The sequence below is a fragment of the Lycium barbarum genome, chromosome 5 (genome assembly GCF_019175385.1).
Source record: "Lycium barbarum isolate Lr01 chromosome 5, ASM1917538v2, whole genome shotgun sequence".
NCBI lineage: Eukaryota > Viridiplantae > Streptophyta > Magnoliopsida > Solanales > Solanaceae > Lycium > Lycium barbarum.
In genome coordinates, this window is record NC_083341.1 from 87,844,215 (window position 1) to 87,855,303 (window position 11,089).

The 11,089-nt window shown below is 35.2% G+C and overlaps 1 protein-coding gene across 1 annotated transcript; it reads right to left on the minus strand.

Annotated features, from left to right (window-relative positions):
* Positions 1 to 8,479: 8,479 nt before the first annotated feature.
* LOC132641047 (protein OXIDATIVE STRESS 3-like) lies at positions 8,480 to 10,514 on the minus strand. The gene is made up of 2 exons (XM_060357924.1): positions 10,183 to 10,514; positions 8,480 to 8,937 (listed from the first exon to the last, which is right to left on the minus strand). Exons 1-2 carry the CDS (start codon positions 10,353 to 10,355, stop codon positions 8,676 to 8,678), a joined length of 435 nt encoding a protein of 144 aa, XP_060213907.1. The 5' UTR covers positions 10,356 to 10,514; the 3' UTR covers positions 8,480 to 8,675.
* Positions 10,515 to 11,089: the final 575 nt, after the last annotated feature.

Here is an 11,089-nt window from a genome sequence, read left to right on the forward strand (position 1 = left end):
TCAACGTCTTTGCCCGAAAATTCTATCATCATTACCGGGCAAAGAGGGACAAGTTGTTGACACCCAATTTTGTCTCGCCTTTCCTCAGAAATACCTATTTACGCTTCTAATATTTTTTGACAAATTAAAAAATATATTTATGTTTTTTACTATAATTATTAGCCTCTTATCAATATCGGCGTTTCATTATTCTATTACAGTTACTAGCTATTATTATTATTATTATTATTATTATTATTATTAGTTCAAATACGAGCCCAATTCACCCCCAATATTTTCGGATTAACCCAAAACAATTTTCATAGTCCACTACCCATTTTAATTCACCCCAACCCAATTTTCAGACCAGTCCACATTTTATTCCAAGCCCACATCTTCAAACCACCAGCCCACATTTTAATCGACCCAGTCCATTAAACCATTTGACCCGACCCGGATTCGTTCAAAACAAAGGAAACCCTTTTCATTTAGGGTTTCCTTTCATTTTTCTTTCTCCTCCACCCGCCTCCCTCCCCTTTCTCTTTCTTCACCGCTCCCTTCTCTCTCTTCTCTCCACCACGCCGCTCCCCCCACTTCCGTTTGTCCCCCACGCTTGCCGCTCCCGCTTCCCTCTGTTCCCCACTTTCCCCTGTTCCCCGCTCCTCTCTCTCTTCTTGTCAAACGAAAACCTTAAAATTTCCCTATAAGTACTGACTTTCTGATCCATTTTGAGGGGAGTTTTTTTTTTTGTGGGATTGAAAAAATACCAGAAGAATCAAGGCTTAGGAATCACAAAATCCCTTACAAAAGAGGTTTTTAATCGCAGAAACCCCCTAAAATTAAAGTTAAAAAAAAAACCCCAAAGTTTCCAAAAAATGTCAAATTTGCAGTGGTTGTGGTAATTCAAAATATCGAGTTGAAATACTAAAACAAATTTCTTTTTTTTCATTTGTTCTGTTATTGTGGTGAATCCGAGCCTCGCAAGCTCGGATTTGGTAGTGTTCGAATGTGAATCGAAGACCCCCACCCGTTCGCTGCACTCGGAAAAGGTAAACAACTTCCCTTTTAGTTGGTTTAGTTTCAGTTTGGTATTTGACAAGTGTTTGTGTGTCCATACATGTTAGTTGTCACAGTTGGTTTATTTTCAGTTTAGTAGCATGGTAGTCTTAGGTGTGTTCGTATTTAGTTAGTTTAGTTTAGGTTTAATAGTTAAGATATCTAAAGGTTCATGTTTTATTCAGGGTTTAATTTCCAGTTCAGTAGTTAACAGAGTTTAGCTGTTTATGTGTCAATTCAATCCAGTTAATTTCAGTATTTAGGTGCTCGTAAGAGTTTATCCGAAGATGATTATACCAACTAGTGATAACAATGTGATAAGTTAAATTGTCGCACGATCTTATGTGCTTAAATATCAATTTAAAGTAGGATCCAAATTATCTAGATCAGGTCTGATAGCTTTTAAAGTATTTATTACGAATATGCAGATGAAGATGTTTGAATTTGGGTTATGTGTCAGTATGGTAAACTTTTTTGAGCTTAAATATGAAGTTTGTTAACTTGAAAATTTGGTATATACACATGAACTATAATAGATATGGTGAAATAAGTTGGACCTCTGTATGTGAACTTGGTATTCCTTCTTTGTAATTGTTAAATAGATATTGAGTGAGCTTATCCAGTCATCAGCAGGCCTGTTTGGTTTAAAGATGTTCATGCTTAATTCTAATAGTTTCTTGAAACTTGCCTTGGCTTGCAGTTCGTTACTTGGAATTCTTTACCAAACCTAGCATCCATTCATCATGCCTATTCTGTTTGCTTCCATGTACTATTTAGAAGAGTTATGTTAATCCTTGCTTGTCCTCTAAAATCTGGTTTTCTTGACATCTAATGAGCTTTATGTTTAGTTATGATCTAGAAGTCTACCAATCATGCTAATATGGTTAAAATTCGTTATGATTGGTCAGCCTATTAATTGTTTATGTCAAATCTGGATTAATGGGTGTTGGATTTGATCAGTATGGTTAAATATATATTGGGTAATGCATAAACTTTCCTGTTTGATACCATGATTAATGTATTCGACTGTCTGTACTTGTTTAAATTAAGTTAGGGTCATCTGTGACATAGGTGTTTGATATACAAAAAAATGATTTCTCTGTGGTGGGTTGCTTGAGTCAAGAATTGTTCTTAAAATGTGTTGTTGTTTGGTTTCCTGTTATAGTATCACAAGTCTCAACAGCAAATGTGTTGTTCTTCAAATGTGTTGCTGTTTGGTTTGTTGTTGCAATATCACAAGTCTCAATAGCAAAATGTGTTGTTCTTAAAATGTGTTGCTGTTTGGTGTGCTGTTGTAGTATCACAAGTCGCAAGATGGGTCCCTTTTTTAAAAGGGATTAAAAGGATTTTCGATTTAACTTCAGCATTTGCGAACCCGCAAGTTTTGAGTCATCATATTTTATCTGATCTTTATCATATTCGAGTTGTGAGATATGCTTCCATCTTTCTCATATTCGAGTTCGCCTAAAATAGTTTCGATATGAACCTATTTTTTAAGTTATTACATTCTGTTTTTGTCTTCCCTTTTGAACCTGTCTATTCCCTTACCTGAAAAGTGTCCTGTGAGTCAATTATTTATGATGTATGTCTGCGTTCGCAATAGCCGTAACATTATCATGTATTACTTGTTTCAAAATGACTTTGAGGCCCGGTACTCTACCTGTCTGTGTTATGTCTCTGCCTCAGTATTTTGTTTTCCTCTTTATATGTTCATGATAACTGAGAAACTGATTGTATAATGTGAATTGAGTGGCAACGATGTTTTGCTGTCGCTCTAAGCCACGGGCAGAGATGATTTTTGCTATAACTATTGATGTCTTGCCTTGTTAATATAAAGAATATGAACTAGAACGTGCCTGAATACCATGAATATCCCTCCTGAATTCAGTAGATGTTTGTATATCACAGACCTGTCGTGTTCAGACTGGGTATGTGTTATGTGCTGGCAGCCCACTTTCTTTTAAATTATGCATGTGCTATGTATGCAAAATGTCTGATTTAAATTCTTCAAAATGTTGAATATTGGGAATACGTTCAGCCTGATCATATGCATTTTTGTGCAAGTGAACATGTATTAGCAAGTCCTGGGTATCGTTAGATGTTGTTTAAATTCTGTGCGTTGTGGCAAGTATATTTTAGTTGGTTATGTATATTTACGTATAGTACTGGTATACCTTTATTTAAAACAACTATGAATGTGTATACATGAAGTATACTTAAATATACATAGTATATACACAATCTGCTGATTTGTTTTGAGTTTATATTTCATATGTTTAACATTATTTATTGGTCATATACTAATCCTTTTTCCTTCGTTTTTATGCATGACCATCGCATACGAGTCCGAGGAACTCGTTCTTCTCTTGCATTCGCTGTTGGGCTAAAAGCCCAACGCAATCTTCTCAAGTCAGTCCCCCATCAGTTCTGTCCGCAGTAAAAAAAAATAGAAAACAAAGTTATGGGCCAAGTTCCATATAACAGCAGTAGCCCACAGCAATACAAAGAAATTACTGGGCAAAAAGCCCAATAGCAGCAGATCAGCGGCCCAAATGGGCTGAGCCCATTTAATTTGTTTATTCCTCTATTTTTATTTATGCATTTAATTTGTATAGCATGACTAACATTTTTTTTAATTTAGACAAACCTTAGTGGAATTAGTAGGTTTAGTTTTAGTAATGGGTAGTTAAACCAATAATTAATTCCATAAGTTTTTATTCTCTTCTTTTCATGTTAAAAATGTCTAATATTTATTTTATTTGGAATAATTGATTTGCAAAATGGCATGACTATATATTTTAAGTAAAGGGAATCATATTTTATTCTTACCATCATATATATTTCAAAACATCACTAATACGCAAATATAAACTCAAGTATATTTTATAAACATTGTTTTCAAGATTCATCCAATTATATATATATTTTTTAGCCGAGCATAGTTAAATAAGTTAGTGAAAGGAGAAAGAAAACTCATCATCTCTTGCATTCTATTTTTAAAATAAGTCTAGATTTTCTTCATCACTATACTCATATAATGTAATTTTATCCTAAGTTTAAATTGGCTAGGTCTTCTCTAAAAGCTTCTATCCATGTACAAATCATTATATTTTGCAAATCTCATTTTTAAAATAAAATTATTATTTAAAGCTTAACAAGATTTATAAGTTTTATTTTTGAGTGGACTACTATGTATTTCTTCAAGTTAGTTTAAATAACATCACTATGTTTTTCCTTTGAAACCTTAATAACATTTACAACCTATTTTCTTAAGATTTAAGCGTTATATTTAGCCTCAATTAATTAACCTAAGTTTGGTCGGATAACCGTAGTTAGCAGATTCTAAAGGATGCCTAACCCCTTCCCTTTAGGATAATATAGAGCCCTTACCTAGAATCACATTGGTTAAGCAGACTATTAACAGAGGTTTAGTTTTAACTTTACCTTAGTTAACATCTAGGTGTCCTAATTCACCGTTAAATAAATTAGGTGGCGACTCCTTAAAACAAAATAAATAGGAATCACCAATATGTTGTACTCTAATTTAACCTGGTAAAAAATAGGGTATGACAATACCTAGCCAAGGAGTCGAAATGTACACAATACTCTTGCACATTCATACTGCCCTGCTCAATACGTAAGAACCTGTCTGCTCGGGACCACGGACCTCTGGAGGTAAGTAATGGTGAAGAAAAGCATCTGAGAACTCTCGCCACACAGCTGAAGGAGCATTCTCTCCCCTAGGTAACTCCCAAGTCTGGTACCACTGTACTGCAATATCACGAAGTCTATATGAAGCCAACTCCACCGACTCAACCTCACTTGCATGCATAACCCTCAAAGTCCTCTGCATACCATTAGCGAAATCTTGGGGGTCCATATTTTGCTTTATCACTGAAAATTCTGGAGGATCTAACTCAAGGAAGGTCTTAACCCTCGAAATACCAGCTTCCTGCCGCTGAGCCTGAGACTACCCTGGTCAACAACTGTATAACATCCCGCACATCCTGGCCTGGTACGTCTGGCTGAGGAACTGGGGCGGGTGCTGAAGGCGAAGTATGCGAAGTCTGAGATGGGCTCTCACTCTGAATCTCATCCTGAGCCCTAGTGGCCCGCCGAGTACGGCTAGTGGCCTCACCTGTGGCTTTCTTGCCTTTCTGGGCAGTTGTAGCTTTCTTGGGAGGCATTACTGAAATCAGAACAAATCATTAGAAGGCGAACTCTTAACACTTGGCTCTTTCGCACGATCTAAGAGTGAAAAGAAAGACATTATCCTAAATGTCCTGTAGCATCCTGTTTATAAGTGTGGTGCACAACACACCCATAAAAAAGACTCTACTAGACACGGTCTGTAGACAATCCTAGGACGAAACTGCTCTGATACCACTTCTATCACGACCCGAACCGATGAGCCATGATGGGAGTCTGACCTCTAGTGACCAAATGCCCCTATTCTCATAATCAAATCTAACTAAGCATCAACGGCCCATAATGGCATAAACTAATCTCATAAAAGGGGAACATCAAGACCCTGTACAATCTACATATATATACACAACATGCGGAAGAACAGTGTAAGCAAGCTAGGCCGCTATATATACTGTATACAAAAGAATATAAGCCGACAAGACTACATCGTCTTACTACTACATAAAACTATCTACAGACCTCTACTGGAATGAAAGCTGTAGAAAGGAAGGGACAGGGCCCCATCGTACCTATCTATATACATCTCAAAAGAATGGCCTACCATAATAGACTGCAACTCCGGATCGAATGGAGTGCACTGATCTCTGCTGGATAAGGGTCCTACTAGGCTGGACCACCTCCCTGTCTACCTGTACCTGCGGGCATGAACGCAGCCCCCCGAGTAACGAGGAGTCAGTACGGATAATGTACTGAATATGTAAAGCATAAAGACAACATGTATATATATATATATATATATATATATATATATATATATATATATATATATATATATATATATATATATATATATATATAAGTTCAGACCTTATTCATGATTTCTATATATATATATATATATATATATAATTGTCACATCACAGGCCACACCTTCACCCCCGGTCAAGTGTGCCTTTCTCATGAATATACTCCAACATTATAGGCCACTCATGGACCACTCATAGGCCACACCTTCACCCCCTGTCAAATGTGCCTTTCACACATAGAATGTAATACCATAGGTCACACCCTCACCCCCTGTCAAGTGTGTCTCTCGCTCGTACTCCTGAGAACTGAAAGTGAATGCCTAGTACAAATAAAACTGAACGACAGGATTCTCAAAAAAATTTGATTTTGGCCTCTCATAGGCCTTACTGAACTCATACTACTAGAACAGGAAATCACATGATCTGTATATGGAGAAATATCATAGCCGGGGTACGGGAACAACAAAACTGTATTTCTCTTAGTGCTTATAAGAATAGAGTAATATGGAAACTCTCTTACTCGTTTATTAGTTCATATCATAGGATCATGCCAAAGAAAGAAGGAATAGCCTTAACATACCTTGACGTACATGGAATCGCCCAACTTCTATCTCTTGAACTTGTAATCTACAATTAAGATAACATAAGCCTTAATTAAGCTACTTGCCTTGCTTACTAACCATACCCAAGCATGTATAAAGCTTAATGAATTATAGACGACCATCTCCTTTATGAGCTTACAATGGTAACACCTATATATATCAAAATACCCGCAAATCCATCTCTAATCATTTCTCTAAAATAGTCTCATGTCACTACCTTGCCCTTCATCAATCTATCACTTCCACAAGTACCTTCTCTCTACCTAAAATCACTAAAACTCTCGATAGTCAACTTAAATATAAAGGTAGAAATCATTTACATACCTTGGAGAGATAAAAATCTCAAACCCTAGCTTCAAATCCCACTCTTCAAGCTCAACAACTTCAATCAAACCCTAGGAACAACCTTCCCTTTACTAGCTCGGGTTTCCGGGGTCCGGGTCTTACCCAACCTTCACCAATATGCCATAAATGTTGGGAGAGAAAAATATTAGGGTTTTCTGATATGGGAATGAGAGAGATATGAAATAAAGTCATGGACCACGTATTTATACTCGGAAGAATTAATTGCTTCAGCGGTCCGGTTCGACGAAGCGAGTCGACGACCCGTCGACGTGTCGACGATCCGTCGACATGCTCGTCGACCTGCTCCTGTAGAATGCAGGGCTGCGGAACCCTGTCGACGCCGCACATCGACGGTCCGTCGACAGGTTCGACGACCCGTCAATCATGACTGGTGTCTGCAGACTTTTCCAATTCAGTTCAGATCGCATCGATTCGATTCGTTCAACTTCTAACCCGTAGTTCACCAGGAATTCCTGCTGGTACCATTGCACAAGGGGCAGGACACTTTCTATCTCCAAAACTCGGGCTCGGGTCTCAATTCCCAAGGCATACCCAACTAGGAAATCATAAGTTCTACCACTATGAACGCGAGGGGTGTAATAATGGCCGCTGAAGCGTGACCGCTGTAGCGCTCATCCCAGGGCTGGGGCAGTATAACTGGGTCCCCGACCCGGATTTCGATGATTGATTCCTTCCTATACAATGGGTCCCGCTAGTCTAGATGTCCGCCGGAAATACTTAGCGACCGGAAAGGCCCAGGATGACACGGTTGCTAATATTTCGGGGAATTTTTATCGTAACGACTAAACGGGTCGTTACACTTTACCATCTTTGTATGTGCTTTGCTTAATTACCACAATTCTTCGAGGGTAGAACAATCGTGCTGATAAGGTGTTGTAAAATCAAGCTAAAAGAGTAACAATATGAAAGGATAAAAGTAATAGAAATAGAGAGACAAGATATGAGAACTTTCTTATTCATCCAAGTGTGTTCAAGTGTGTACAACATCATTCTCAATACTGCCTCTATTTATAGGGCTATATTGAGTAACATGAAAAAGTCTCATAAACATGACATTTACCCTTGAGAAGGTAGGAAAGATTATGGGGTTGTGGGAGATAAATGAGGAGGTAGTTGATGTGTGGTGTTACTACACTTAATGGTGGAATTACACCTACGAGTTATGGAACAATTAACTAATATTAATATTTACAACAATTACAACCCCTTTTTCGCATATTCAAAAGGAAAAGCTTTGACGGAAGTAGTTAAGATTTTAATGGAGTAATTTGGTAAAACAATTACCCTCTATGTCCCAATTTTTATATATGATATTTTGAAATTTAAACTTCTTTATTTTACTCGTAAATTCGGACATACAATTTTTATTTTTTTTAAATAATTTACATAGTTAGAACTAAAAAAAAAAATCTATAAGTCACCCTTGCTAATTCACAATTTAAAATATTTAAAAGTCATATCAATTTATCACGGTTAAAGATTTTGTTGTTTGATTCTATCACATAAATTGGACAAAGGGACTGTGAAAAAAATGAGGAAATATACAGGTCTAAGTTGCCCGATTTTTACATCATTACTTCATTCATCGACAGACACACTTTGCTAAAAAGTTACACTGTTTTCTCTTGTTATCCTACTAATTTTCTTTGAAGATGGCAACCACATCTAAATTAAAAGTAGCTTCCTAAAAATAAATGCAATCAGAGAATTTTGGATATTACAAAATTTTTTCTAAAGAAATGGGAGATCTACAAGTAGCCACAAGAGTACTATTTGATATGATAGGCCTGCTTGAATAAGACTTCTTTGTAATGGTAGCTTTTGGACCAAATGAGGATCTTCTTTCATTTAAGCTCTTCCACGACTTCATTCTAGTGTTATAAGAATTGCCTTCCTTTGCAAGATCATCAAGGCTCGTCACACTTCCCAAAAGCCCAAATGACTGACTCTTCCCATCATAATACTTTGATAACCCTCTCCTGCACTTACAAAATAATTTATTAGTTCACCTACCATTTCACAAATTTAAATCAATGAATAGGTGAATGCAGGGGCGTATGTACCCTCAAAGGTGGGGTTCAATTCGTTGGGGTTTAATTGAACCCCGAACTTTTCACAAAAAACATAAATTTATGTAAAAATTTATTAAAATTATAATAAGTAGTAGACATGAACCCTAATTTTTAAAATACAATAGTTCAACTAAGAATCATAAAAGATTCATCAACCAATAAAATTTAAATTTTGAATCTGCTTCTAAGCAAATTAATTGTGTTATATATTAACATAAAAATACAAGCTTTCTGCATACGTTGTACTTTCTTCTGGAAATTCAAAAACTGATTTTCAAGTAAACCTGAACAATTTAAAGGCCTGTTTGACTTAACTTAAAAAAAAAAAAAAAAATTATAAGCTAACTTATTGTTTTGGGCTTATTTTAAACACAAAATGACTTATAAGCTAACCAGTCAAACACTCAAAAAAAGTTAAAAATAATTTATAAGCTGTTTTCAGCAACTTATAAGCCAATCCAAACGGGCTCTAAGTCTATGATCTTTGTAATCAGGTAAAAATTTAAGTAATATACGCTTTAACAGTATAAAAGAATTTACTCTATCATTTGTTTAGCAAGTTAATTATTCCCCCTAAGTGAGACCTTTAAGAGTCAATCAGTTTTTTTTAATTTAAATTTTGAATTCGCTTCTAGGCAAATTAATTGTGTTAGATATTAACATAAAAATACAAGCTTTCTGCATACGTTGTACTTTCTTCTGGAAATTCAAAAAGTCATTTTCAAGTAAACCTGAACGATCTAAGTCTATGATCTTTGTAATCAGGTAAAAATTTAAGTAATATACGCTTTAACAGTATAAAAGAATTTACTCTATCATTTGTTTAGCAAGTTAATTATTCCCCCTAAGTGAGACCTTTAAGAGACAAAACCGTTTTTTTTAACCGCAATATTTTCATATGTTTTTGAATATTTTGAATTGTTGTGTAAATTTTATTTTTAAAAAACTAAAAATTATATGACCGAATTTACGGTCAAAATTAAGAAATTATCCCAAAATTCAAATTGTGGTACATAAGTTGAAACTTGAAACATAGGACTATCATTTTAATCACAATATTTTATCGTGAAAATTTAGGTGACATAACTGTATAAATATTTGAGGCCGTCAATGAATAAAACTTAAGACCAATTAAGTTAAAGATGAACTTACTTGATAGGAAGTTGAGCCATGAGTTCAGAGAACTCATACAAAGGCCCAAAAGAAGATGATGAAGATGAAGAAGCATCATCCTCTACCATATCTATAGATGAAGAAGAAGTTCCAGCAGAGTCTTCAAAGCTTGATTCAGAATAATCATCAGAAATACTATCCAAACTTTCCATAACAACCAAATCTTGAAAGTTATGAAGAAATATGAAGAATGAATTTTTTTTTCTCGTCTTTGATTACCAATGAGTTTTTGATACAACGTGATTTCTAGCAAAGCCTCACCTAGGGAAACATATATATAAGGCAGAATAATTTATAGATAAAAAATATACTGTAACGTTAATTTTGAGGGGGAATATGTGGTTGAGGATGAATGCTTCTTTTGAGGAGTGAGTAGATAATAACTGACGTGTACAATAATAAGGTATGAAATTAATTTCTTTATTATCATTAAGATTAGTTTTATGCTGTTTGAATTTGTATCTTTTAATACTCTTTCCGGATCAAAAAAGTCTTCAATTAGTTTTTTTTTAATAAAATAAGTGTTCACTTATTAAATCAACAAACAATTAACTTTATCTTTTACCTCTATTAAGTGTTATGTGATCAAATTTCAATACTTATTTAATTAGGAATAGTTTAGTCAATTTATATTTTTTTTAAGTGAGTAATTTCTTAAAAAATGTGCAAATAATTAATAGGACTCTTTTTTTTTTTTTTTGGAGGGAGTATTATTTAAGGGGTTTCCCATTCTAATATGTAATAAGGATAAGGTGGATCTTTGATGACATCCAAATCTGAGTCACCACCCTATCATTTAAGGAATTAACGACAATACTGCAGACATTGTCCCCAAGAAAGGTCTTTAAGCCCACTTTTTAAAACTTCTAGGCAATTCATGGTTTTT

Coding starts and splice junctions, on each gene's coding strand:
- LOC132641047 (XM_060357924.1), bottom strand. CDS start 10,355: ATGGAAAGTTTGGATAGTATTTCTGATGATTATTCTGAATCAAGCTTT. Junction 8,938..10,182: donor ATGGCTCAACTTCCTATCAA/GTAAGTTCATCT, acceptor TTGTAAGTGCAG/GAGAGGGTTATCAAAGTATT.